This window comes from Colias eurytheme, chromosome 12, assembly GCF_061535395.1.
Source record: "Colias eurytheme isolate Ceu_HAF_F1 chromosome 12, ilColEury1 Martin Lab GWU primary, whole genome shotgun sequence".
In the NCBI taxonomy this organism is placed as follows: Eukaryota; Metazoa; Arthropoda; class Insecta; order Lepidoptera; family Pieridae; genus Colias; species Colias eurytheme.
In genome coordinates, this window is record NC_142991.1 from 2,307,657 (window position 1) to 2,333,873 (window position 26,217).

The 26,217-nt window shown below is 31.6% G+C and overlaps 1 protein-coding gene across 2 annotated transcripts; it reads left to right on the forward strand.

The window, feature by feature from the left end:
• The first annotated feature begins 946 nt into the window (after window positions 1-946).
• LOC149903831 (lipase member H-B-like) lies at window positions 947-13,656 on the forward strand. Of its 2 annotated transcripts, none has more exons than XM_090107998.1 (3): window positions 947-1,097; window positions 11,839-12,130; window positions 12,943-13,656. In XM_090107998.1, exons 1-3 carry the CDS (start codon window positions 965-967, stop codon window positions 13,619-13,621), a joined length of 1,104 nt encoding a protein of 367 aa, XP_089964124.1. In that variant the 5' UTR covers window positions 947-964; the 3' UTR covers window positions 13,622-13,656. The 2 variants fall into 2 exon arrangements, with proteins under 2 accessions (XP_089964124.1, XP_089964125.1); XM_090107999.1 differs by lacking the exon at window positions 947-1,097 and adding an exon at window positions 1,502-1,841.
• The last annotated feature ends 12,561 nt before the right edge of the window (window positions 13,657-26,217 follow it).

The window sequence follows — 26,217 nt, forward strand, 5'->3', positions numbered from 1 at the left end:
AATATTTATTCGCAATCGTGTGGCTTATCCTCGCTATTAACTTACATTGAATTATCGAAACAAATTTTGTTACTTATCTCTTTTACCATAAAATCACAATAAAACTCATTATTCTAATAAACTATGCATGAAGAAAATACATTTAACCACTCTATATACATATCGTCTTCGGAGGCTCGGGGAATATGACATTTGCCGAACAGTGACGAATTTTTCTATGCGCATTATCAGTTTGGGAGTACTGTAATTAGGTATTATTTATGTGGACGAAGTTAAAGGCCATCAGTAGGTAGTCAATAATTATATCTAGGAAACTATGCAACATGCGGGTTCAATATTGATTATTGAACTATGGTAAAAATTTTACAAAGATGCAAAGATTAACTTTTCACAAATAATGCCAATGTTTCCAATTTACGACTCTAAAGTCTAAACGCTGTTTAAAAATGTTAATCCCAATATATTATTATGGCCGCTGTACACGGGTAGAGTAAACGGTAGAGTAGAGCGGTAGAGTAGGTACTAACTATCCTACTTACTATACTAATGTAGACATTGGTAGAGTACTAAAATTTCTACTAAAATTGGTAGTAGTAGTATTATGTAGTACTAGCTTTCCGCCTGCGTTTTCAAAGATAAACCCACATAGTTCCCGTTCCCGTGGGATATCCGGGATAAAACCTAACTAAACTATAAAAAAAATATAAATTCATAACGTGAACTCGTTATTTCATACATATATTTTTAAATCTACCACTATTATTTAGAAGTGAATGGCCTACATTTAATTCTTATAAACAATTCCTAAGACTCTTTAGAATTCGGTTAATAATTCGACCATGCATGTCTGTGTCTTTTTTAATCTTTGAAAATATGTCAAAATTTGCATAACTCTTCGTATATAAGCAAAATGAAATTAATTTTTCGCATCAATTTTTCAGAAGAAACAACAGAAGTTTTCATTATGCGTGCTCTATATTTAGTACATATTATTTTATTCTTAAAAGTTCAATACATTTATATGCAGAATATAAATGATTGGGTTGATATAACTATGGCGTTTACTAATTCCCTTCAAAATTATATGAAGAACAGCTGTAAGTATTTTTTAATATTTATTTTTTGAGCCTTAATTTAAATAAATTTTAGACGTGTTACGTTCGAAGCATATTGTTAAATAGGTAGGCTAGTGGAAAAAAATAAAGATTGTTTTAGGCCTATGCCATATTGGAACAAAGTAGAACAAACCTAAATCATACCGGAACAGGCTTAAAAAAATTGTGACTATTTCGCGGTGCCAACTTCCTGGAGGTCAAGGATCCATCTAATAAATATATTTAAATTTAACATAGAGCAACATTTAACTTCATTTAAATTAATCATGGTCATGACGCAAATTAAAAAAAATCAACACATTTTTCGCGCGTTTTATAAGGGCCACAGAGTATAATCGGAGAGCCAAAGTCGAATGAATTTTTGCACTGTAACATTGTCATGATGTCCGCATGGACGTATGTATTTTTAAACGATAGATAGCCGTAAATTTTTATGACGATATTTGTGCGTGTAAAAAAATACAAACAGGCCTTTACTTGAAATTAGTACTGGTATTAATATTATGAAGATTGTTACTTTAGTGTTTTTAAATAAAATAGTGTTAAAAATATTTACAAAGCGGTGATAATAAAATAAGTATTTTTATAAGTGAATTGCAACGAGGAATTTGTTTAACGATATGCTAGCAATAATTGTTGTATTTTGTTTGTTGTCTATTTGTAATGTTTCAACAATGCACAGTTCAAAATATATGGAGGGTTATCCGAATGGCTTCTTGTCAGATTGTAAGTATTATTTATTACTTATTGAAAAAATAAAGAGAAATATTATGGCATTATTTTGTCCCATATTACATGATAATATTTTATTAGTAACGGCTTCGCCCGTGGTACATATTTCGCAATAAAAGGTAGCCCATGTTCGTTCTCAGGGTCTAAAGATTATCTGTGCCAAATTTCATCAAAATCGGTCCAGTAGTTTATGCGTGAAAACCATACATACATACATACAAACCTTTCCTGTTTATAATATAGATTAGTTGATCCAAAAAATGTTTCTTTTACCGAATTAGATGGAATAATTTGATGTGATTTTTGTTTGGTGATAATACTTGTTTGTAAAGCAGTAGGTACCTATTCACTGAAATATTTATTTTGATATTCAGAAAATGAGATACTTTAAAACGATCGATAATATGTAATAAGAATCGGAAAAGCATCGCATTTGTTTCGATATTCAGAAAATAAGATGAGCCAAATTGATTGATAATAATTAGAAACGGAATACTTAATTATTACAGTTTTTTATGCGATGAGATTATTTATTTATTTTAATAGAGATTATGACAAGATTATAATTTATAATATATTTTCATTACAAAAAAAATAAATTATATATTTTCTTCAAAGTTAATAAGTAAAGACTAAAAATAGAACTACGTTTTTTAATTATTCTATGTTTTTGAAGTTTAGTTATGGCATAAATTACAATTTAAGTCGCATTTCAAACTGGATTGATTTACTGACTTAAATTATCCGATATTGTCGGGGTGTAAATAAATATTTTATCAATAGATTTATGTTTGTTACGAGTACATTAATTGTAATGTAGTATTAACATATGATTTTTTATTATTTTAATTTTTATCCATGAAAGTATTTCTTTTCTTTGTGTAAAGAATTAAATATATTTTTTAAATATCTGTCTGTTTAATATTTAATTCAATATGACGCAGGATTAAATTTTACTTATTGACTTTTTGCCTCGGTTAATGACAGATAAAAAACATAATTTAACTTAATTTTTGCGCTCTATAAATAATCAGTAAACACATTTGCACTTTACTTCAGCCATACTATACAAAAAAAAAACAAACAATTTCTTGCAATTCGATCGTACTTATTAAATAAAAACAATGCACTTTAACTTCCGTCTGTAAAGATCAATGTCATGACTGTCTAGTGAAAGCGATTGGTCGCATTTTTATGTTGTCATTTAAATGCTTCACGCAAGTGATGCCTATAGTAACTGGCAAGCAACTGTATGGAATAATAGTGGCGCGTTAACGGAACCCTGTGGCACACCCGCTATGTATCATACTATGAGTGACGATTGATACAAATGTTTTGTTGATAGGTTATTTAGGTTGACATTTAGAGGCGCAGGGCTCAGTATGAAATAGAAAAACAATTGTACTTTTTGTGAAAATTGAAATTTGAGTGTAATAATGTAGTCTGAAGCGTCTTTAGAATTAGTACATGTGTAGAGATTTGTTTCAGTCTAGTAAAATTTTAAGAGAATGCATGTACGAATATTATGTCTTCCTGTCTTCTTAGTGTTTATCTGAAACTATTTGTCGATGTGTATTTTAAATCGGAAAGTCCCTATTTACGTTCAATGAATCACAAAAGCCTTGGCAATATAATCACATAACAAACATTTTAACAGTATTTATTTTGATGGATATTTGTTCCGACATTGTTTTCAGTTACATTAAGAAGTAAATAGATCTTCCGTTATTTTCGAGCACAAATATGGACATGTGTATTGTATAGGTTGGAGAAATGTCGTTCAAATATTATAAAAAAAAAAAAAAAAAATCTCTTTATTTGCATAATGTGTGTACAAAGATAACAAATTACATTATAGGTCGAATCAACACATTAGCCATGAATGGCGTGCAAATTATATTATCAGCTCCGCAACATTAATTTATATAAAAAGTACATTATTTCATTGTCTTACATAAAAGGTACACATTATATATTATATTCATTAGTCAAGATAAAAAATTCAATGTCACGAATTTAAATAATCCGATACATTATAAAATTTTTTATTATTTAGCCACTCATACAGTTTTGTCTTAAAAGGACCGATATTTAACATTTTTATAGATTCCGGAAGTTTATTAAATATACGAATACACATAGCATGACAATTTTTGGTATATAAAGTGGTCCTGGATGTTTTATTATAGACGAGTCGATTTGCATGACGGTGTTCGTGGCTGTATATGTCTTGGGCCGTGCTAAAAAGATACTTATGTCTTTTTACAAAAATACAAATTTCGTAAATATATAAGCACGGCAAAGTTAACAACTTGAGTTTAATAAATAGCGGTTTACACGATTCGTACGGACCTACGCCACAAATCGCGCGTATACATTTTTTTTGGGAGATGAACGCTTTTCTGATGTTTACGCCATTACCCCAGATTATAAGACCGTATCTCAAGATACTGAAGATAGATATTACATGAGCGTGATAAGTCGATAGAGTGGTTCTTAAATCCGTAATTTTTCGTAGGCGCCTCAGGGCATATACAAATTTATTCACTTTACTACAGACCTTATTAATTTATTTTATTTATTTATTTTATTTAAACAATTAGATGACAGGGATCCATTAATGTTAGTACGTGACTTAAAAGCTAATGTTAGTAGGTACAATATTAAAGTACTATCATCAGTTGACGGGGCACCCTATGCGTAAACCTGTCGCTTTGAATGGACAAGTTTACGCACCAAGGGCGGATCCAGCCTTAGTGCCAGGGGGGGGTCACATAGACGTGGGCAATTTTCAAAAGCTATATTTTGGTAATTTAATTGATACGTAGATTTAAAAAAAATTGGTCAAGTGCGAGTCGGATTCGCGAACCAAGAGTTCCGTACAAACATTTTTATATGTTTTAATATTAAATTTATGCTTTTTGCAATTTTTCCTTTATCTGTGCTATAAGACGTAAGTTTCTATTAAATAAAGAATAAATATCAAGATTCTGTGTTCACGGGAAGTACCCTGTAGGTTTTGATTCCTGGCAACACTTGCGAATGTTGATAAGCATGAAATGTATGTTTTAGCAATTTTTTCCTCCATCTGTGCTGACACAAGTAGCACAATACCTAGATAGATTTTGATTCCCTTGCGATAATGTCGAAATTTGCGATAATTTACAGCATAAACGGCTGTATCTTTTGATTGCGTTAGCATATAGGTTTGATTTTTTGGAACCGTACATTTGAGTATTCGGTATGAATTTCAGATTGATACCTCCACGCGTTCCTGAGAAAAAGGGTCTTGACATGCAGACAAACTTGAAAAATATATATATTTTTTGCAATTATTCCTGTATCTGTACTATAAGATGTTGCTTTCTACCGAATTTCAAGATTCTGAGTTTACGGAAATTACCCTGTAGGTTTTGATTTTTGATTCCCTTGCGAATGTCGAAATTTGCGAAATTTTTCGGCATTTACGGCTGTATCTTCTGATTCGTTGACATAGAAGTTTGATTTTATTATAGCGTAAAGGTATTATAGACTTGAGTTTTTGGTATGAATATCAAGTTAATACATGTCAGTTAATACAGCGTTCATGAGTAACAGGGTACCTAAGTTAAAAAATTGTAAAAATATTTTTTTATATTATAATCTAAGGAAAAATTCGTGCTTTTCGCAATTAGTAAACAAAGTCGTTGTCTCTGTGCCTATGTCCCTATGTATGATTAAATCTTTGAAACTACGCAACGAATTTCGATGCAGTTTTTTTTAAAGATAGAGTGATTCAAGGGGAATAGTATATAATTTATAAGGTTTAAGAGAAAGCGGGCGAAGCCGCGGGTGGTAAGCTAGTCTGCGTTATAAGACGTTTGATTGTACTAAATTTCATGACTCTGTGTACTCGGGAACTACCCTGTAGGTTTTGATTTCTTAGGGAGGGTCGAATTTTGCGAAAAATTTCAGCATTTACAGCTCCATCTTTTGATTGCGTTGGCTAAAACGTTTGAATTTTTCACAGCATCAAGGGACCGTAGACCGTAGGATTTCGACATTAGCAAGGGAATCAATACCTGCAGGGAGCACCCTGTCCCGTAAACACAGTCTTGAAATTGAGTAAAAAGTATCGTGTTATAGCACAGATGTAGTAATAACTGCGAAAACCCTAATTATTTAGGTAATTAAATTAAATAAAAATATATTTTTTAAATCATTTTAAACTAACAATCCCTTTACTCATGAACGTCTACATGTATTTAATTGATATTCACATCAGAACTCAGGTCTATAATAACTTAAATCTGTTATTTAATTCAAATTCCATGTCAACGCAATCTGGAGAAAAAGCAATTAGAGCCGCATATTCTGTAATTCGCAACTATACTTGCAAGGGAATCATCAATCAAAACCTACAAGGTACTTCCCGTGAACACAGTCTTGAAATTTGGTTAAAAGCAACGACTTAAGTAAGCACTTACAAGCACAGATAAAGAAAAAATCCTTTAAACAAAATTGTAAGATACAACATAATGAAAAAATATGTTTGCTCGGAGTCCTCGGTGCGCGAGTCCGACGCGCATTTGGCCGATTTTTTGTTGTAATTTGACTATATTTTCTATCGTTCATTTAAAAATAAATTTGCTATTTTATGTCTTATCCACGAACTGGGATATTTCGATATTTGAGGTTTTGTGTGAAAAGTGTAACAGCAAAAGTTATAGAAAAAAAATTAATTACATACAACTTTACCATTACACTTTATTCCGCAGTTATAGATTTTTTCAAAAATCAAAAAACTTGTTTTTTGTCCTTAAATGACGACCACAGGTCGACCCTAATAAACTTTTTCTATAATTTTTGTTATATTCTCTTCCGTTACCGTTTGAAATTGTTTTCATTGTTCTATATTACTTTTATGTCTCAAAATTCAATAAAAACATCATGTTGAACAGTATTAATTTATTAATTTAAAAAAGTTAATATTAAATTAGTGGTCCACTTAGGTCGTGGACCTAGCCCAGGGGGGGGTCATGACCCCGTGACCCCCCCCCTGGATCCGCGCTTGTTACGCACAAAGTGTCCCATGAAAGATGACATATATCTCTCCGAAATTACCATCAAGAGACTGTTGCGACTGCGCCGCACTCTATCAAATGTAGACGCTGTTTTTTTGCGTATTATCGCCCAGAAATCGTCAGTATGCGCATTAGCGAACATTCCAGACGCACTGCAGTAGCGAGGCAGTCTCAACAGCATTCTAAACGCATTATTGTACATGACACGTAAGGCATTAAGCGATCTATCAGTATAGTCAAACCATAGACTACCCGTGTAGAAATTCTGGCAGTAGGCTTTAAAAAGCGTGATTTTCACTGGATTACTACAACGGGCAAATCTACGGGCCAACATATTACTTCGGATCGCCAATGCCCTACGCTCACGTTCGATATCTACATTATCTTTGAGGTCATCAGTAAGCATGTGTCCGAGGTACTTGAACTCTTTAACTCTTTCAACTGTTATCGCGTTAAGAGATATCTCAGACGTACATTTCCTATGCTTACCAACGTCCCCAAAAACAATGCATTTACATTTAGCCACATTATAACGCAAACCGTGAGCAGCTACATATGTCTCACAGACTTTGAGCATCTCAGTAATGGCGCTTGCAGTCGGAGCCAGCAATACCATATCATCGGCATAACTTATGTTGTTACAACTTATACCTCCGATCCGGCAACCAACCCGCATATTGCTGAGTTCGACAACAAGGCCATTTACGTAAAGATTGAACAATTTAGGCGACGACAGCCCCCCTTGTCTTACACCACATTCTAACACATACGATTCGGAAAAAGCGTTAGACCATTTTACAATATTACGTTGGTTGGCATACCAATACTTAAAGACATTAAGAATGCTAACTGGTAAACCCCTACCCTCCAGCTTATTCCATAAAACATCGTACGACACGAGGTCAAACGCCCTGGAAAGGTCTAGAAAACAAGCGTACACTGGTGTTTTACGCTTGGTATAGTATTGTACAGTGTGCTTCAAGCTTAAGATTGCACTTTCAGTGGAAAGTCCAGGTCGAAAACCAAACTGTGCATCGTGTAAGTCCAAAAAATTGTTTAATCTCGCATCAAGCACACTGTCCAAAACCTTAGCCAAAATCGTAGCGAGAGATATGGGACGATAGTTTCCTATGTCGGAGATGTCACCTGTTTAATGTGTGATGACCATTTCAGTTCATTGTCTAAAACAATACCTAAAAATGAAGTTTCACTTTTTTCTTCCATTATTACATCATCATATTCTATTTTTAAATTATTGCGCAGAGGATTTGAAAATGTCATGTAGTTAGATTTAGTAAGATTGATTTTAAGATTATTTGTGCTAAGCCATTTTATCATTTGTCCAAATTATTTATAATGTCGTTGTTAAAATTCATAATGTCAAAGATTTTTATGTCAGATTCAAAAATTATCGATATGTCATCCGCGTATAGAATTATTTTACGATTTGTTATGTCTATAATGTCATTAATATAAAACAAAAATAAAATAGGCCCCAGGACACTTCCTTGAGGTACACCACACTGGTTAGATATATATTCTGATTGGTATCTTTCTTTCTCATTAGTATTATTAGTCCGAGTAATAATAACACTTTGTTTTCTATTTTTTAGATATGATCGGAACCAATCTAGCACAATCCCCCGAATCCCATATGCCTCTAATTTTTTTAATAGTAATTCATGAGACACTCTATCGAACGCTTTTGACATGTCAAAGTATAATACAGTAGTCAATATTTTTGCGTCGATGTTTTGAAGAATTGAATGTGTTAAGGCCGTGTACGCGGTCCGTGCGCTGTTTGGCTCAAATATGTGATTTTTCAAACCAGATTGTCCATCAACCACTTATCTTACAAACATATGAATTACTAATAATTTTAGGAAATTTTATTGTCTATGTAGTTAGTTAAGAGTTTTTTTCAATTAATACAGTATTTCTGAATACCATCAAGATAACTGAACCGATGATTACTTGATTTCACTTTTAGTGTCAATTTCGAAGCTAAAAATATCTGAAATTGCTGACAGATCTAACACACAATTATTTTTAACTAACTGCAAAACTCCTTATTAAAATAGTTAGTTAAAAGATTTTTTTATTTTGGACTCCTAACTTACGAAATTAAAATCCGAACAATGTGAATTTTTTTAGAAATTATAGTCGACAAAATGATTATTTTCACCAAGATATTTGACTTTATTGAATATAATTTATACATATTGCAATAAAAGAATGTCTTACTTATAAGATAAAATTTAAAAAATCAACTAAGGTACCTCTATTATTTTTCTACAATTTTTTTTAAAAGTACTATAAAACACTGCGCGCGACCCGATTAAAATCAGTCGGCAGCGAGCCTTTCCAGAGAGAGGACATGTTGCTCGGCGCTCTCCTGTGGACCTATGCTGTTCATAGTAAAAGGATAGCGCAAGCCGCGATCTATCGTAATAGATCGCGGAGTTTTTGACTTGCGTTAAATAGAATATGCGCTCTTAAGGAATAAATTGCATCATTGGTAGATTTGTTTTTTTGAAAGGCGAATTGTTCATCTTTAATTATATGGAACTTATCACTGAACTCACTCAAACGCAAAGACATACATTTCTCAAAAATTTTGGATATGATAGGTATAAGAGTAATGGGTCTATAGTTTTCTATGTTATTTTTATCTCCTTTCTTAAACAAGGGGGTAATAATAGATATTTTTAGTTCTTCAGGAAAAGAACCACAAGAAAAGGACAAATTAATTAAATGTGTCAGTACGGGTACCAATTCTGCTTGACATTGTTTAATAACTTTGGTACACACCTCGTCATATCCCTCTGCGGTGGTATTATTTAATGACATAATTTGTGTATAAACTTCCGTTTCAGACATAGGTCTCAGGTACATAGAAGAGGGGTTATTAGTAATACTGATTTGATTATGAAAGTTTTGATTAACGCTACCAATATTATTGAAGTATTCATTGAAAGAATTAGCTATTTGAGATGGGTCTGTGATTGTTTGAGTGTTTAGTGTAAGTGAATCAATTTCGGTATATCTGTTCTGAGAGTTTAGCTCGTGTTTTATTATTTGCCAAGTTGATTTACACTTATTTTTACTTTTATTCAAATAATTAATATTACATTTTTTTTGTGCCTTATATATACAACTACGCAAAATTTTCGAGTATTTTAAATAAATAGATTTATTTTGATGCGATTTTATTTGGTAATAACGATACCTTAAATTTCGTTTAGTATTGCAACTAACTTTTAATCCCTTTGTTATCCATTTATTGCTGCTATTTCTTAATTTAATTTTAATCAACGGAAAACATAATTTATAGAAGAGGCAAAATGTGTCATAGAAGTTTTTGAATGCCACTTCAAAATTCCCACGTTCCTTAAATATATCAAAAAATGTTAAATCTTGGAGATAACTTTTAAATTTAATAATGTTCTCTTCACTGTAATCTCTTTTGTAAATTATTACAGCATTTTTATTAGGTTTGGGTTTAATATCAGATATTTTGAATGTTATAAGTTGTGCTGTGTCATGGTCTGAGAGGTGTAAACGTAATAATTCCGCTCTGACTCTATCTATATTGCTTAATATTTGATCCAAACATGATTGACCACGAGTTGGACCGTCGATGTGAAATATAAGATTATACGTTTTGGCTAAGTCTTTAAACTCATCCGAATGTTTATTTTGTTTGAGTAGATCAATATTGAAGTCACCTGTAATAATAATTTTTTTCTTATAATATTTTTCACATAATTTGTGTAATAGTAAATTTAATTGGTCAAGGAAAAAGTTCACTTCTGAGTCAGGAGTCCGGTAAATGCAAACAACGATAATGTCGTATCCCACAACTTCTACTCCGCAGCATTCAAACTTTTTTTCATATGCGTAGTTGGTGAGATCTATGTTTTTAAACAACAAGTCATTTTTAAGAAGTATACAGACTCCGCCCCTTGGTTTTAATCTACTGAAACTCGATGTCAAATAGTAGTTTCTTAAATTAAGATAATGTTCCTGACCTCTAATTAAAAAAGTTTCTGACAAACATATTACATTGGGTATTATTTGCGATTCGAATAATTCTTCCAACGTTATTTCAAAAATTTCTATTTTGCTTCATATGCTTGCTATGTTTTGATGAAATACGGAAAATGAATTTAGTTTTGTTTTCTTCTTATTTAAAAGTAAACCAATATATTGGACCTTATCACTCGTGTATGAAAGATCTAATTAATTATCTAGGGGATGTAAATCATGACCAAAAACTATGGAACCTGTAAGTTATGATTTCATCTCTGAATCATATTATTCATCTTAAAGATATATAATAAGCGCCTATGATCGCGCCTTTTGTATTAGAATAAAGTCTAATAATAGATACGAGTAAAATAAATGTTTCCGACACGACTTGACGACGAATAAAAAAAAACATACAAAAAATACACGATTGCTTAAAAATATTTTAACATTACCAACCACTATTCACTATAACATGGGGTATATTTCATTTTCTTATCCCAAAATACTAATTAAATTGTTTGTTTGTAATGCTACCTCTAACACCCTCTATCCTATACTTTTTATATATCTTTTTGACTGACCGGTTGGCTTGGTTGGTAGTGACCCTGCATTCCAAGTCTCTGGTCGTGAGTTCGATTCCCACCCGGGACAAATATTTCTTGTGATGAGCATAGATGGTTGCTCTGTGTCTGAACTCTGAGTGTTAATTATCCATATATTAAGTATTTATTTAAAATTATATACGTACTTATCAGCCATCTGGTTTCCATAACACAAGCGAAAGCTTAGTATGGGATCAGATCGTGCCGTGTGTGAAAATTGTCCCGAAATATTTATTTATTTATCCCTGGATTTATAAATGCCGTGTTAATGTACACCCAATTTATATGTTCCAGGTCCCGGATCAAATCAAGAAGCAATAATCACAAAGAGAAGTCTAAAATACCTAACAATGACTGTCGCAAACAGTGACAAAATTATGCCCAATAAATACAATTTCTACCAGATGAAGGATCTGGCCCTGGATCCTAATATAGATTTTAGGAGAAATACAGTGCTGTATATAGGAGGATACTTGGATAGTCCTAACTTTATATTCGCTAGGAATATGGGCGCTGCTTATAAGGATTTGGGATATAATGTGTTACTATTGGACACTAATATGTTTACTACAATGCAATACCCAAGGTAAGATTAATTGTTACAAGTATTCCTTTTAATGGGAGACAGTTTTTGCTGATGTATTAAGATTTAAAAAGTATATTTTCTTCTTTTAATTATTCTATAGGAGAGGTTAAAATATAGTTAAATCAACCTTGAGGTTTTCACCTTTATGTTGAGTGAATAAATGCAGCTTACACGTAAAGATTGCGATTCCACTAGGAAATAAAATATAGTATATAAATAAATAATTATTATACATACCTACTTACAATATTGTAAGAGTTTTGCTTAGGTAAACAGAAAAACAAACGATTAAAAATAGTACATTATCTAAGAGTACATTTTACATGCGTCTAAAGAACTTATATTCATTAAAAAGTATTACTTAGTAACTAATGAGCAACCATAAATTTGACCTTTGAGGTCCGACTTATAATTGTTATGGATTTATCTATAATTTTACAAAATACTTACGTCCTACTTATTTAATTATTTTCATGGTGTATGACGTATTGACGTACATCCTTCATGAATTAATGCATGGAGTGTACTTGGAGTGTACTGTGTAGCGCCATCTGTATTTTTATGTCGAAACTAATATAATTATGTAAAATACGAGGCGTTAATTTTTAAACTTACATTACACACATAATCGTATCCTATCGTATCGTATATATTATACTTACGAAGCAAAAAATATTTCGTAGATAGATAATAATGATAAAGACTGAGAAATATTTTTCTGCCAGGGGATGTTCAAAGACAAAAAATACAGTCGTCTTGAGAATCGCCACCTTTTTTTAATTCGGTTGAAAATACGATTATTTTTGTTACAGAGCTGCCCGTTTTATGCGACCTGTTGGTAAGAATACGGCAAAAATGCTTGCTGAACTAACGACTTACGGTCTAGATCCCAAAAAGCTAGAAATTGTAGGAATCAGTCTAGGCGCTCAGACAGCCAGCTTCACGGCGAAACACTACAAAAAGCTGACAGGCCATTCCATATCTAGACTTACAGGGTTGGACCCAGCTGGTCCTTGCTTCCGAAACCTAGGTCCAGAGGAACGTATCGATAAAAGCGATGCTGATTTTGTAGAAATGGTGGCCACAAATATAGACGGATACGGTATGGCTGCGCCCGTAGGACATGTCAATTTCTACGTAAATGGTGGTGAATTCCAACCAGGCGATCTGATATGGACCATATGCGACGTTATATGCAGCCACTTAAGGTCGTATTACGTGTGGATGGCTGCGTTGAGGAATCCCAATTCTTTCATTGGTTTACAGTGCGATTCTGTGCAAGCCGCGAGAGACAAAAATTGCTATGAGAGACAGCCAAGGATTACCAATGTATTGGGCTTGAATTGTGATAAAACTAAGGAAGGCATATTTTACCTAAATACGAATAATACGTATCCGTATTATTTGGGTAAAAAAGGATTATCGAAGGAACACGAGTTCGTATTATCCAAAATGAATGAGATTAATGGTGAAAGTATTATAAAGATATAGATTTAGTGCGCAAATAAATTTGGTGACTGATTGAATTTTTATTTTATTTTAACCTTTTATCGATAAACTCCTATTGAACATTATTTACGTTAGCATTAGACATATTATTAATTATTATTACTTGATTGAATGCAATAAATAAGTCTCGGTACAAATTACGGAGGTAATTTGCCGTTGAAAATACAATTTTTATTTATTTTCATGTCATAAAAAACAAGGCATTTCTTTAGCTTCATACCTCCTACAATATAATGTACAATGAAAATAGGAAGGGGCATAACATTCACTGTATATTTTATATTATTAACAAGTTATCGTCAGTTTTTAATTCAGCGCCATCTCTTATTAGTTTTCGAAACTAAGAACTGTGTATGTTGTAGTCTATGGTTCGAACGTAGCATCATAACTACTAACTCCTACTTAACCGTGCAATTACTAGATGGCGCTATAAGAAATATTCATATATTTAATATAAAATAACTACAGTACATTGTGATATTATTTTGAATGCTCAAAGGAATGCACCGAATAAAAATCTTTAACAAAATTTTTGACCGAGTTAACAAGTCTTGAGCTTCTTGAGTAACTGGTATAACATATTATTATTACTTAATTGATCAATACACAAATGATTATTTTTGTAGTTTACACAATTTTTTTCTGATATCTAAAGCCTTAGATTACAAAATAAAAGACAGATGGAGCGTTGCCGAACTAAACCGAATAATTTATCGTCATTTCCATAAAGCTATGTGTGCTGTCATTTCGCCGTTGCACTGTACGTACACGGTGCTTCTGTGTGCGTGTTATGTTACCAGATAATGAAAAATTTCCCAAATTTTTGCCCGACTACGGAAGAAAGAGGGCTATGTTTTTCAAGTGTAGGTATGTATGTATAATATTTCTTTGACACGCCCTGCAGTATATACTCTTGGATCGATTTTGAGTTGTGACTTGTGAGGTGTCATTGCAATCATCTGAATTATGAAGGTAGCTGTGGTGGTAGTGACGTAGGCTACATAAATTATTAGCAGTCATGTTTTAATTTTTATTTTTATATAAATTCGGGTTTTTGATATTATTTTATAATATTGTAAAAATTATTTTATCACCTATCTAGTATCTACTAAAGTTATACATGGACAAAATAATTTTATTCAATTTTTATTAAATAAATTACATTAAATTTATTAAATAAATTACATTAAATTTATTAAATAAATTACATTAAAAAAAGTTTTTATTTTTCAAAACATATGAATGCGAATAGCGGTAGTTTTTAGTCGAGAATGCGGGACATTTTATTTTCATCATATCCATCATGTGTTCACATGAATTAAATCGCAAGCGAAAACGACGCTTTTTATAAAAGTAACAAAAAAATGTATAATGCTTTTTAAAATAATCTAATAATGACCATGAACTTTTATTGCACTATACAAATAATCACATTCACGATCGAAAAATCCAACAGCACTACCCCGAATATCTTTTAACCATTTTACCCCTAAAAATGGCAAATTCATTTTCAAAATACTGGCAGCATACGTTGAAGTTTTGAATTCCTTCGTATTTGTAAAATTATTATTTGTATACAAAATTAAATAAGCCAAATAATCTACAGAAAATCTGTAAAACGATGTTTTATCTTTTTGTTTGTTTTCGGGAACAAGTTTTACAGCGTTTTAATATCACAAGACAGCATTTTTTTACTAAAATATCAAACCCCTTTTGACGTATTGCATGACACTAGAATCGCTATAGCACTAGCGGAGGAACGTATTCGTTTTTGATTTCGTATTTTCTTTGACAAGGGCGATGAATGATTGACATGCTCCATCTGTATTTTATTTTGTAATCTAAGTCTAAAGCAGACCAAATAATTGGCCTTTATAATCACTATGGTAGGTATGTCCATAGTGAAGTCTTGTGACACCCAGCGGGGATATTTTAAATGTGTTTGATATTTAATATTTATTGTGTATCTACTCTCCGATAAGCTTTTCGTTTTTCTTCAAAGTTCAAATTACAGATAACAGAGAAGCAAATCCGAATGAATCCCTTTGTATATATATGTAGCTATAGACGACGGATTCTGCCAAAGACAAGATCAGAGTTTTTTTGTTATTGTAGGTATACCCTGTATTACGCGGACCTACTATGGAGGGTCTTAATTTAAGATTCGTGATTAAGACTATACTCTTTTCTCGAATACCAGTATAGTAATACCAATTCAGACTGGCAACACATAATAGCAGTAATTATAATTAAAATTCGAAATATCACGTATGTAATCCCAACAACATCATAGAAATGAATGAAACCTTTTGAAAATAAATAATTTAAGTAGGTAGGTAATACTGTTTCAGTTAAATATATTTGCTCATTATGTATAAATATTAAATTCTAGGTTATTACTTACAATCAATAGCTAAATTTTATAAGCGAAGTGAAGAATGGACCAATTTCACGTGAAAGGACAATTGACAAATTTCCTAGACTTTCAGTACCTAGCGAATACGAAAAAAATAGCGTGATGGATGCAAATAACCTGTAATTTATAACTGGCATGTAAATAACTAATAATTATAAAAATATACAGCTTCAACGACACCAGTTGTTTTTATCACCTGGCCAGCACACCTTAGTTGTTACGCAATCCAACCCTTAGCGAGGTCAAGCATTGCCCGATAAAAAATACAAATTCAGAATTAAATCTCTGAGCAGCTGTTTACCTGGCAGCCTCTTTGTTCTTAAACTCATTATTATGCAGAATTGTCAATAGATGGCAGTGTACTTAAAGGGTCATGACCACAATGGCTATCGTAATTTGGACAAACATTGGCAGGCTATTCATCCTAAATGCAGTGGTTTTGAATCTTATTTTATTAGAAATAAGGGTGATATTGTCCACTGTAAAGGCTTAATTTTTTATCGTAATAGGGTCAGTGAAGAAATTGTTCTGATAAAATAGTTCTATTGTTGAATTGTGTTGGTTTTGGGGCATCCAGCGGACACCTGGCAGTATTTGAATGTATAATTTATCTACATGAGATGATTTTAAATAAGTTGCATAATAATGGCAATTAATGGTTGGTGGCTAATAAGATAGGTAATAATATTATCATTTTTGTCATGGGGCTTTTAATCTTTATACTCTAGAAAAGTTTCTTTTCACTTTATATTATGTATATGATTGAATATTATTTTACAGGATAAAAAATGCCTACTATCTAGGTATACGTTCAAAAGACTAATTGCAAGAATTATTATAACTATTAAGATAAACCTAAATTTTTCGTTTTGCAGGAATAGCTGATTGGCCATATGCACAGACATATGCATTAAACATTCTTCGGAGACATCCTCATTCCTCACCTTAACTTAACATTAGACATTCGTTTATTTTTACAAAATAATAAACATATTTTCTTAGTAAAGTAAACGTAGCTAATGCAATTATTCCCCGGTCATTTCCCGTTCACAGAAATAGCAAATAGTTTGAGAATAATCACTAACATAACCTCGCATCAAAGGTTCCGTCGTGGACATGTTACCTTGCTGGAAATAATTAGATAACTGCCTTCGTCCTAAGGGAGGATAGTGGTGTGCGACTGGACGATTTTTCGGCGACATTTTGTCGTGGAATTGTGATATTTCCTTTTCGTAAGGGGAACATACAGTTTTGAAATAGCAAATGATAACAAATACACGTTGTATCAAAAATATTATCTTTAAAATAATAAACAATTACAATTTTATGTGGTAAAATGTAAAAGCGTTCCTCATACACTTTTGGACACCTTAAGATTGGTTTAGATAGTTTGCATAAAATTTAAAAAGGTAGAAATAACTTTAAAGGGCAATCGGCTTTTCAGCCTTTTTTTTATCGTTGGGAAATGCATTTACGCATCCCCCTCTACAGTTTTACTGCTCGAGGGGGTATGTGGGACTCGCATGAAGCCCTACCCACTAAAACCCAACGATGGCCACCGTTCATCTTCGGCGACAGGGGTTAACAGCCAGGAATCGGCTTTTCAGCCTAGCATAATGCTTATTGCAAATATATGAATAGTGTTGAAAGGTGCTGTAATTACAATTACAAGTTGATATTAAATAGTATACCTACTGAATTTTTTTTCAAGAACGATGTCTTTTTTGATAGAATTGAGTTACTTCTTGCGACTATGCGACGAAAAGTCGCATAATATAGTTCCCTTTATATCCTACATGACATTAGGTGCGGCTTTGCTAATTAATTGAATTTCCAACATAGGTATAGAAAATTTTATTATAGTAAATATCTGAACAGTGAACATAGTCATGCTATGGGTTTTTACATTATCGTCTATTGAGGAATTTCGTTTTTACTAAAGGTACTCGCTGTAAATTCTATTCGAAGATACGTTGTGTTACGTTAAGACCTTAGAAACTTGATAATTAATTTTTATAATAGATATGAAAGAAAAAAGTTGATTGGTGATGGTTTTGTTAAGATCGGCACACATCATCCGGCTTTAAACGAACGAGCTGTTAACGAACACAGAAATATTTCAGAGTTTTCAAGCAATTATTAATAAATAATAAGAATCAATCACTAATATACAAAACATAAGCGAAGAATGAACTTCAGCTGAAAGCTGGTTTCAGTGTCACTCTGAACGCACGCTCACCGACCACCGTCGGGGCTGACAGACAAAACCTTATGATGTTCTGCACTAAAACCAATATATTTGTACTTTTCAAAAACATTTATTTATTCAATTAGACTTCTGAAGCACTTTCTAACCGTCATTAGATATTTTTAACATTTACCACCGATTTGGAAAGCAGTATCTATGGAGAAGAACCGGCAAGAAACTCTACCTAGATGCTCTTTAAGTTCACATTACATATGTAATGTATAAATACAAGTAACATGAAAATTAACAGCCCAAAATAATAACCACGTGTTATATAAGTTATAACCTTTGGGCAAATCAGTCAGCGAAAGTAGAATTTATAACTTCGGCAGGTGGTAACCAGCCGGCCATTCGTCATAAATAAATATTCATAAATGCGATAAAAATTAAAATATTCATAGATCACGGCCATCCACGGTAAAGTTCCGATGGCCATGACCAAGAAATATAGGGAAAAATATATATCGGCATAAATTGATAAATATATAGATACATTTTAAATTATGTATTTTGTCTTGTCTGAAGGAAATCTAGTTGAATCTATAAATGTTTGAGTTTTTGGAGGACTCTATATTTATAAGAACACTGTAGCATAGAATAGAATGTACAACGTTTCGGATATAATGCATATTCGACTTATTTAAGATATATTTTTACTATTTTCCGAAAGAAACCTGTAAAAAACCTGTCAAAATATTTTTGTAATGACTATTAGTAAACTAGCTTAAACTTAATTCATTGTAGAGCTGTGTGCGTGGTTAACAATTGCTGAAACATATAAGTAGTTAGGTTTTCATGTTCAGTAGCCAGCCGCCTAAGTCGTCTTCAGAACATCTTAATGTATGGTATATTAGGTCTTACATCATCACCTTCCCGCTCTTTTCAAATGTAGAAGTCAGTATCATATTCTCTTTTATTTTTTTTATTTTATAGTCTGTGCTGGCGTTGAACTGTCATAATTCGCGCCGTAATTCAAATTTGGAATCTGTCATTTTTGGACAGTATTTTGATTTGAATTTAAAATTGCCATACACTTAACTAATTTAGCCAGCAAACGAGGGGATGGATTGGACGTCCGTTGGAACGTCACACCGGAAATTACCACGCCTCTGATTGGATATTGATTAAGCTGAAAATCAGCTAGGATTGTGTTGATGTTAGTTGTTACAATATTGTTTGGTCCGTAAACTCAAACTGAAACATTTATTTATTCAATTAGACTTCTTCTAGAAGCATTTTTGAATCGTCATTACATATTTTTTAACATTTACCACCGATACAGAAAGCAGTATCTATGGAGAAGAACCGGCAAGAAACGCCATAGTTGCTCTTTTACTGAGTCGTCGTACTGGAAAGACCTGTAAAAAAAATAATAAATTGGCTATTATTAAAACTGTGAGAGAATAAATTTATGCTTTAAGCACCAGGTCTCCTCCTCCTAAATGTTATGGATGTATCGAAATATTAAGGTTTATTCAGTAATTAGTGTATAGATGAAGTAAAGCCAGCTTCTATTATAAATTATACAGAATTAAGTGCTATTGTAGGTTTTAAAAAACTCTCCATATTGTTGAACTTGTCTCAAAAAGCTGTCTTTCGTCAGTAATTAATATTAATCTTTATTACCTAATAGAACGAATTACTAATAAGACCTTTATTTCTAACAACCCGGCAGATATTCCGGTTTATCCAAAATTTATCGGTTACTGGTAATATTGAATAATTAACAGCTTTTAACGCATACGCATAAATTTAATAACATCTTAATTTGCTTCTAATTGCTATTAAGAATATTAGATTAAGATAAGATAAATTCGGTTCTTTTGGTTTAGCTTCACTATAAACTAACCAGCTACCTACATTATACATAATATAAAGGCGAAAGTTTGTATGGATGTATGGATGTATGGATGTATGGATGTATGGATGTATGGATGTATGGATGTATGGATGTATGGATGTTTGTTACTCTTTCACGTAAAAACTACTGAACCGATTACAATGAAATTTAGCACACATATAGAGGGTAACTTGGATTAACACATAGGATAGGTTTTATCCCGGAAATCCCACGGGAACGGGAACTATGCGGGTTTTCCTTTGAAAATACGGGCGAAGCCGCGCACGGAAATCTAGTTATACATAACATAAATGTTTGCGGCAAAGAATACCACGAAATAATAAGAAAAATAGCTTTTTGTATTAGATGAAGAAATCGAAAAATAAACGACCTTTTTATCAATGGATAATGTTCTTATTATAAGCAATCTTAAAATAAATATAGAGTTCAACTAAATAGTAAATACCTACATAATATAATTCTTGATTTCATGCAAGTTTGAATTTTTTTAACACGTTACTTCCTGTTATTCTGTTTTGATAATTTTTAATATTTGGTGAAGCTTCAAATTTTTTTTAGAAGCATTTGCCTTTAAAGAACTGAATGATTGTTCTTTAACTTAAATACTGTAGCAACAATAATTTACATAAATTTAAATATATCATAAAAAAGTACATTCAAAAAATAAATTAATTACAATATTTTGTACAAAATAAGCCGGCTTTATTACTTTGCATTGTCCAATAAGAAAAAATGTGGAAAATTTTGCAAATTAATATATTATGCGATACAAAAAAAATTATAACGTTATGTTTTAATTAACTGAGCATTTTTTGGTTTTGGGATTTGCATTGGACATTCGCTATCAAAATATTTAGTAAAAAAAATTAAAAATAACAGGTTTCTCTGTTGTCATAATAATACCTTTCTTAAAGCACATAGTCTCTATGTTATTTCAATTTTAGACACTAAATAAATTATATGACTAGTTTATTTCATTTTTTAAGTTTCTTAGTTTTAACTATTTCGTAGCCCTGATATAAAGATACTTAAAGCCCACAGTCTCTATGTTATTTCAATATATCTTAAAGACAAAATCAATGAACTCTTAACATTATTTCAATTTCCTAAGTTTCCTTCTTCACAGTTAAAAACCAATACATCATATTATAATTAGCTAGCCGGTAATTCGTCAAATCATACCATACCTAAAATTATTTACACAAATCGATCTGCCATTGCTGCGGCTCACTTAATGCGCCTGCGTAATAAAAATGGCGACGGAAAAAACTCGGAAATAAGAGAAAGAAGTGGAGGGTCACCCCCGGCGTAAGGAGGGCTCGGGGTGGAGTGCCGGGGGGTAGTAACGTGACCCGGGTATGCTTGAAAATTATAATTATTTTATTTTTTGTATTACTAATCACTAAGATTTGTTATATGGAATTTCATGTAAAGAAGAAGAACAATAATTGAAAAATTCATGATTAATAATTGGACATTTTGTTTATAAGTACATTCTACGTTTAGTAAATACCTACCTAATACAAAGATATCTGATACGAATTATTTTACTTATTTAAATAGTAGGTAAATACTTCATCCCTCTAAAATTTTGAATTGAAATAATTGTTTTCAATACACGTGCAAGTTAAATAACAAGCTAATTAATAATAAAAAAAATTCTAAATATTTCGGACTTCAAATCAAATTCTACACTTCTTTTGATAATTCAAATTCTACACTCACAAATATAATCTTTCTGCACACAAACAACACTAAAAAATATACAAAAATAAATATTACGTCGATCGTTACTTCACCGCGAGCCAGAGGGAGGGTCTTCCCTTGGCGCGCCCCGCTAGGGTGACGCACCCCAGCCTTGACTTGTACCATCAATGCTTTCTGATATACCTATGCCCAACTTCACGAACAACTTTTTAGCGGGAATTTTTGTCTTGCGATGTTTACTTATGTTTAAACTTTAAATCTTGGTTATGATATGCAGGACTTATAAGTATTTTTAGATTATAAATAACTAGCTGTGCCCCGCGATTTTACCCGCAGTGCTCCGCTCCTATTGGTTATAGCGTGATAAATGGGCTATCTACAACCGAAAGAATTTTTCAAATCGACTGTAGTTCCTGAGATTAGCGCGTTCAAACAAACAAACAAACTCTTCAGCTTTACAAAGTATAGACTACTAGCTGTGCCGCGCGGTTTCAGCCGCATTACTCCGCTCCTGTTGGTCTTAGCATGATGATATTATATAGCCTATATTACTCGTGGATAATGTAGATTTCGAATGGTGAAAGAATTTTTAAAATCGGTCCAGTAGTTTATGAGCCTATTCATTACAATCAAACAAACAAACAAAGTTTTCCTCTTTATAATATTAGTGTAGATAGATTGTTATGTTTTAGTAATATTTCAATTAATAATTGCGATAATTGGTGATAAATTGAAGTTTTGACAGTCAGGTTTGTGGTTAACAAATCCATAAGATTAAAATATGTATTTAATATTTATGATATTATATCTCTATGTTCTAAAATTAAATTATAATATAAGTTTTGACTCTACCTTTACTCTACTTTAAGTTTTATATATATAACTTATGAAGTTATATATAATATATTTTGGCCAACAAATCTCATGTCCATAATTTTTTTAATTTTTTTTTATAATATCTATATTACCCTTTTCCTTACCTTGAAAAGATTCACGACATATCAATTTTATATTTTTGCTGACAAACAAATTTCAAATAATGTTTACACAGTTTTATAAGTCTACCCTAATAAAATTCAATTCCCCGTAAACGCCTCCGTGGTGGAATCTGGTATTTTTATCAATGATAGACCTAATTATGAGCAATCTATCTGTACCGGTGACAAGTTGCACTTTTGAGTTTTTTGGAAGAAAAAAATAAAAAGATCAAGTTCAGTAACTCAAACTACCCTAATATAATATTTTGACAATCGATTCCTCCTAAAGGAAGGAGGAATGTGTTTATTTAACCAATTATAGACCTAATTAAGAGCAATCTATCAGTACTGGTCACAAGTAGCACATTTGAGTTTTTTGGAAGAAAGAAATATTTTTGATCGATTGATGTGTAGTATGGGGAAATTGTTTGAGCCAAAATCATTTTTTTACTGCGTATAACTCAGAAACGGTAGGATATAGGAAAAAATGATTTAGGTACAACTTGTAGATAATTTTATGGCCTTTCAACTTTTCCTTGAAAGTTTTTCTCTAGCATGTACCGTTTTTGAGATTTAAGCGAAAAATGAAAAAATGGACCCATTTCCCCCCTCCCCCCACTCCGAGGCTCCTCCTAGTGTCCCGGGGTTTTAGTACGTTTATTACCTAGGGACTCTTGATATGTTTCCGAAGAAACATCTTACGTTACTAACTCACGCACTCTAGAACTTTTTATTCAATGGACTATGAACTGTTTTATATTTACCTACATGTAGACTCTTATAAAAATGATGGCTTTTAACTAAAATTTAAATAATAAATAGATTTAATGTATATTTTATTAAAAAACATATAAATTATTCATGTTTATTTGTTTTTTATCTGTTGATGTCATTTTTGTTTGCATCAATCAATAGATGAAATCATTTCACAAATAATTTAAATAAAATTTAGTTTTTTTCTGGTTTTCTCATTGAGAACACCAATAAAAATTTATGTTAAATTTAAATTAAATTACTGATTTAACTTTAATAAATTCGAAAAGTGTTCAGATAATTTTGAAGAAAAAAATCATTGTTTATGTTATATTTATTCTATAAATAACATAATATTACAATCATAATGTTTGTCATTATCATAATGATAATTGTGTTTTTCCATTAAAAGTTGATAATTATAACATTACCGAATAGAAATTATAATATAAATGTATACTGGTTTGACATATTTAAACGGCGACTCGATTTTAATAGTTTTAATTCAAAATCGAAATAAGACTAAGTAAAAATTGTAAAAGCTTAAAAATAAGATATTAAATACTATTTTCTTAAGCGCAGTAATTACGAGAAACTTTCTTGGAAGCCAAATAAAAATATCTAGGCAATAGAAACTAAGAACTTCAGACAAAAATCGAAATATTAAACGAATACTTAAATTAACCCTCAAGTAACGTAGTTTCACATTCATTGCTTTTCAACCCGTTCCATAAGGGCACTTCATTTAAAGTTCAAAGATTCCACAACTTTTATTCAAAATTAAATATTAAATGAACCAAAAGCATTCAACACTGGCAACAAATTCTAAGCTTATTAAAAGTTAATGACGAAAAAAAAAACGATAACGTTGAAACTTTTGAGAGGTTGTGAATTTATTAAAAACAAAAATGTCCGTTAATTAAATCCGTAGTGAGTACGACCAATTAAAATACCCATGTATTTAAGTTAGGTGCATTAAACTTGGTGCACTCAGGGGTGCAGGGTGGCGTGGGTGGAAGAACACAAAAATAGGGTGATAAGAGGCACGGCAGCCATCTTTAAAACAGTCACCCTACGTCTGCCGATTTTTATGGAAATGTAGGTAATGGTATGTATTGACGTTCTGATTTGAGACTGATTAAAATATTTAGGAAGATTTGCAATAAGAATAAATATTGCTGTGATTGTATAGCTTAATTTAGCTAACTACACGTTAATAATGTGTTTGTTTTTAATTTTTAAAGAACAAATTATGGTAATTCTTGAGATTAATATTAAAGTAACAATATCTTTAATTTGCGTGATTTATTGAATAGCTAAAAATAAAGCTTTAAAAATAATATTTTAATAAAATTAAAATATTTAAAAACACCTGCTCTATTTTAGATATAACATAAGTTTTATTTTTATTTTTAAATTCAAGTAGATACTTATAAAATAAATCAAAACTATTTTTAAACTTTAGTAAAATAGTTTACCTACTTTGTTGCTGCGTCATATCATATGCATTACTTTTTTGAAGAACTCATTAAAAAATATGACAAATATGATCACATGATGCTCTATAAATAGAATAAAAAATAAATAAATTATAATTTAATCTAGATTAATTAAACATACATACAACACAAAACAATTTTAAACACATTTAAAATCATATCTGTACATAGTCTTACAATAATACTCTTATATAGGCTACCCATAGACACACATAAAAACCATTTACCAATAGTAAATACATTCGATACAAAGCCGTAGGGCTGTCCCAAAAATCAATAACCATTGAAGTAAACGAGGCATGACATTGTAGGGTAAAAAAATCCTTAGGGTCGCGAACCCTAGGTTTTTTGTGACGTTTTTTATAAGGGTAACACAGTGGATAGCCTGGTACTTATGTGCTTTATTTATGGGTATAGAGAGGGTAAGGCCCTCTGAGTTTTTTTAATATCCTGTGGGAGATATATATGTTTTAACGATGTTGCAATTTATTGTTCGATTTCGTTATGGCGGTATGGCTATTGACTGGTTGGTAATTTATCGTTGGGTAGTGTTCTCCTAGTTAAACAGAGATAATAACAAATTTGTTAAATCTGGTTTTATGTAGGCTAACGATAATTTCATATTATCACTGAATAGTTAAACCTTGCCACCTTTTGTTAAATATATCCATCAATCCATATTTTAACTGCTAAAAGTTTTTCTAACTCGGAGAATATCATAAGCTAGCGGAGAAGCACATATCTACATTTAAAAAAAAATGTGTGCGTGTACCTACTAGTGTACACACGTAAGAAGTGAAACTTATTTATGACCTTATTAAAAAAAAAAATAATTTACTATATACAACTTTACAGAAATACGTCGAATCACGCGTGGTAGGGGAAAAAGATGGCGCGTAACGGAAAAAAGTCACGCGTAACGAAAAAATGTTACACTAAATTTTTTTCCAACCCTGATAAAGAAGTTTCACTTCAATCATTCTTATAGGTGATACCTACTACTTACATCAAAGTAGACTTTCTTCACATGTGTAGTTCTCAAAAACTTATTTCAAAAATTAAAAGCAAGCAAGCAAGAAAGCGTCTCAAACGCTTTCTTAATAGTCTGATCCAGAAA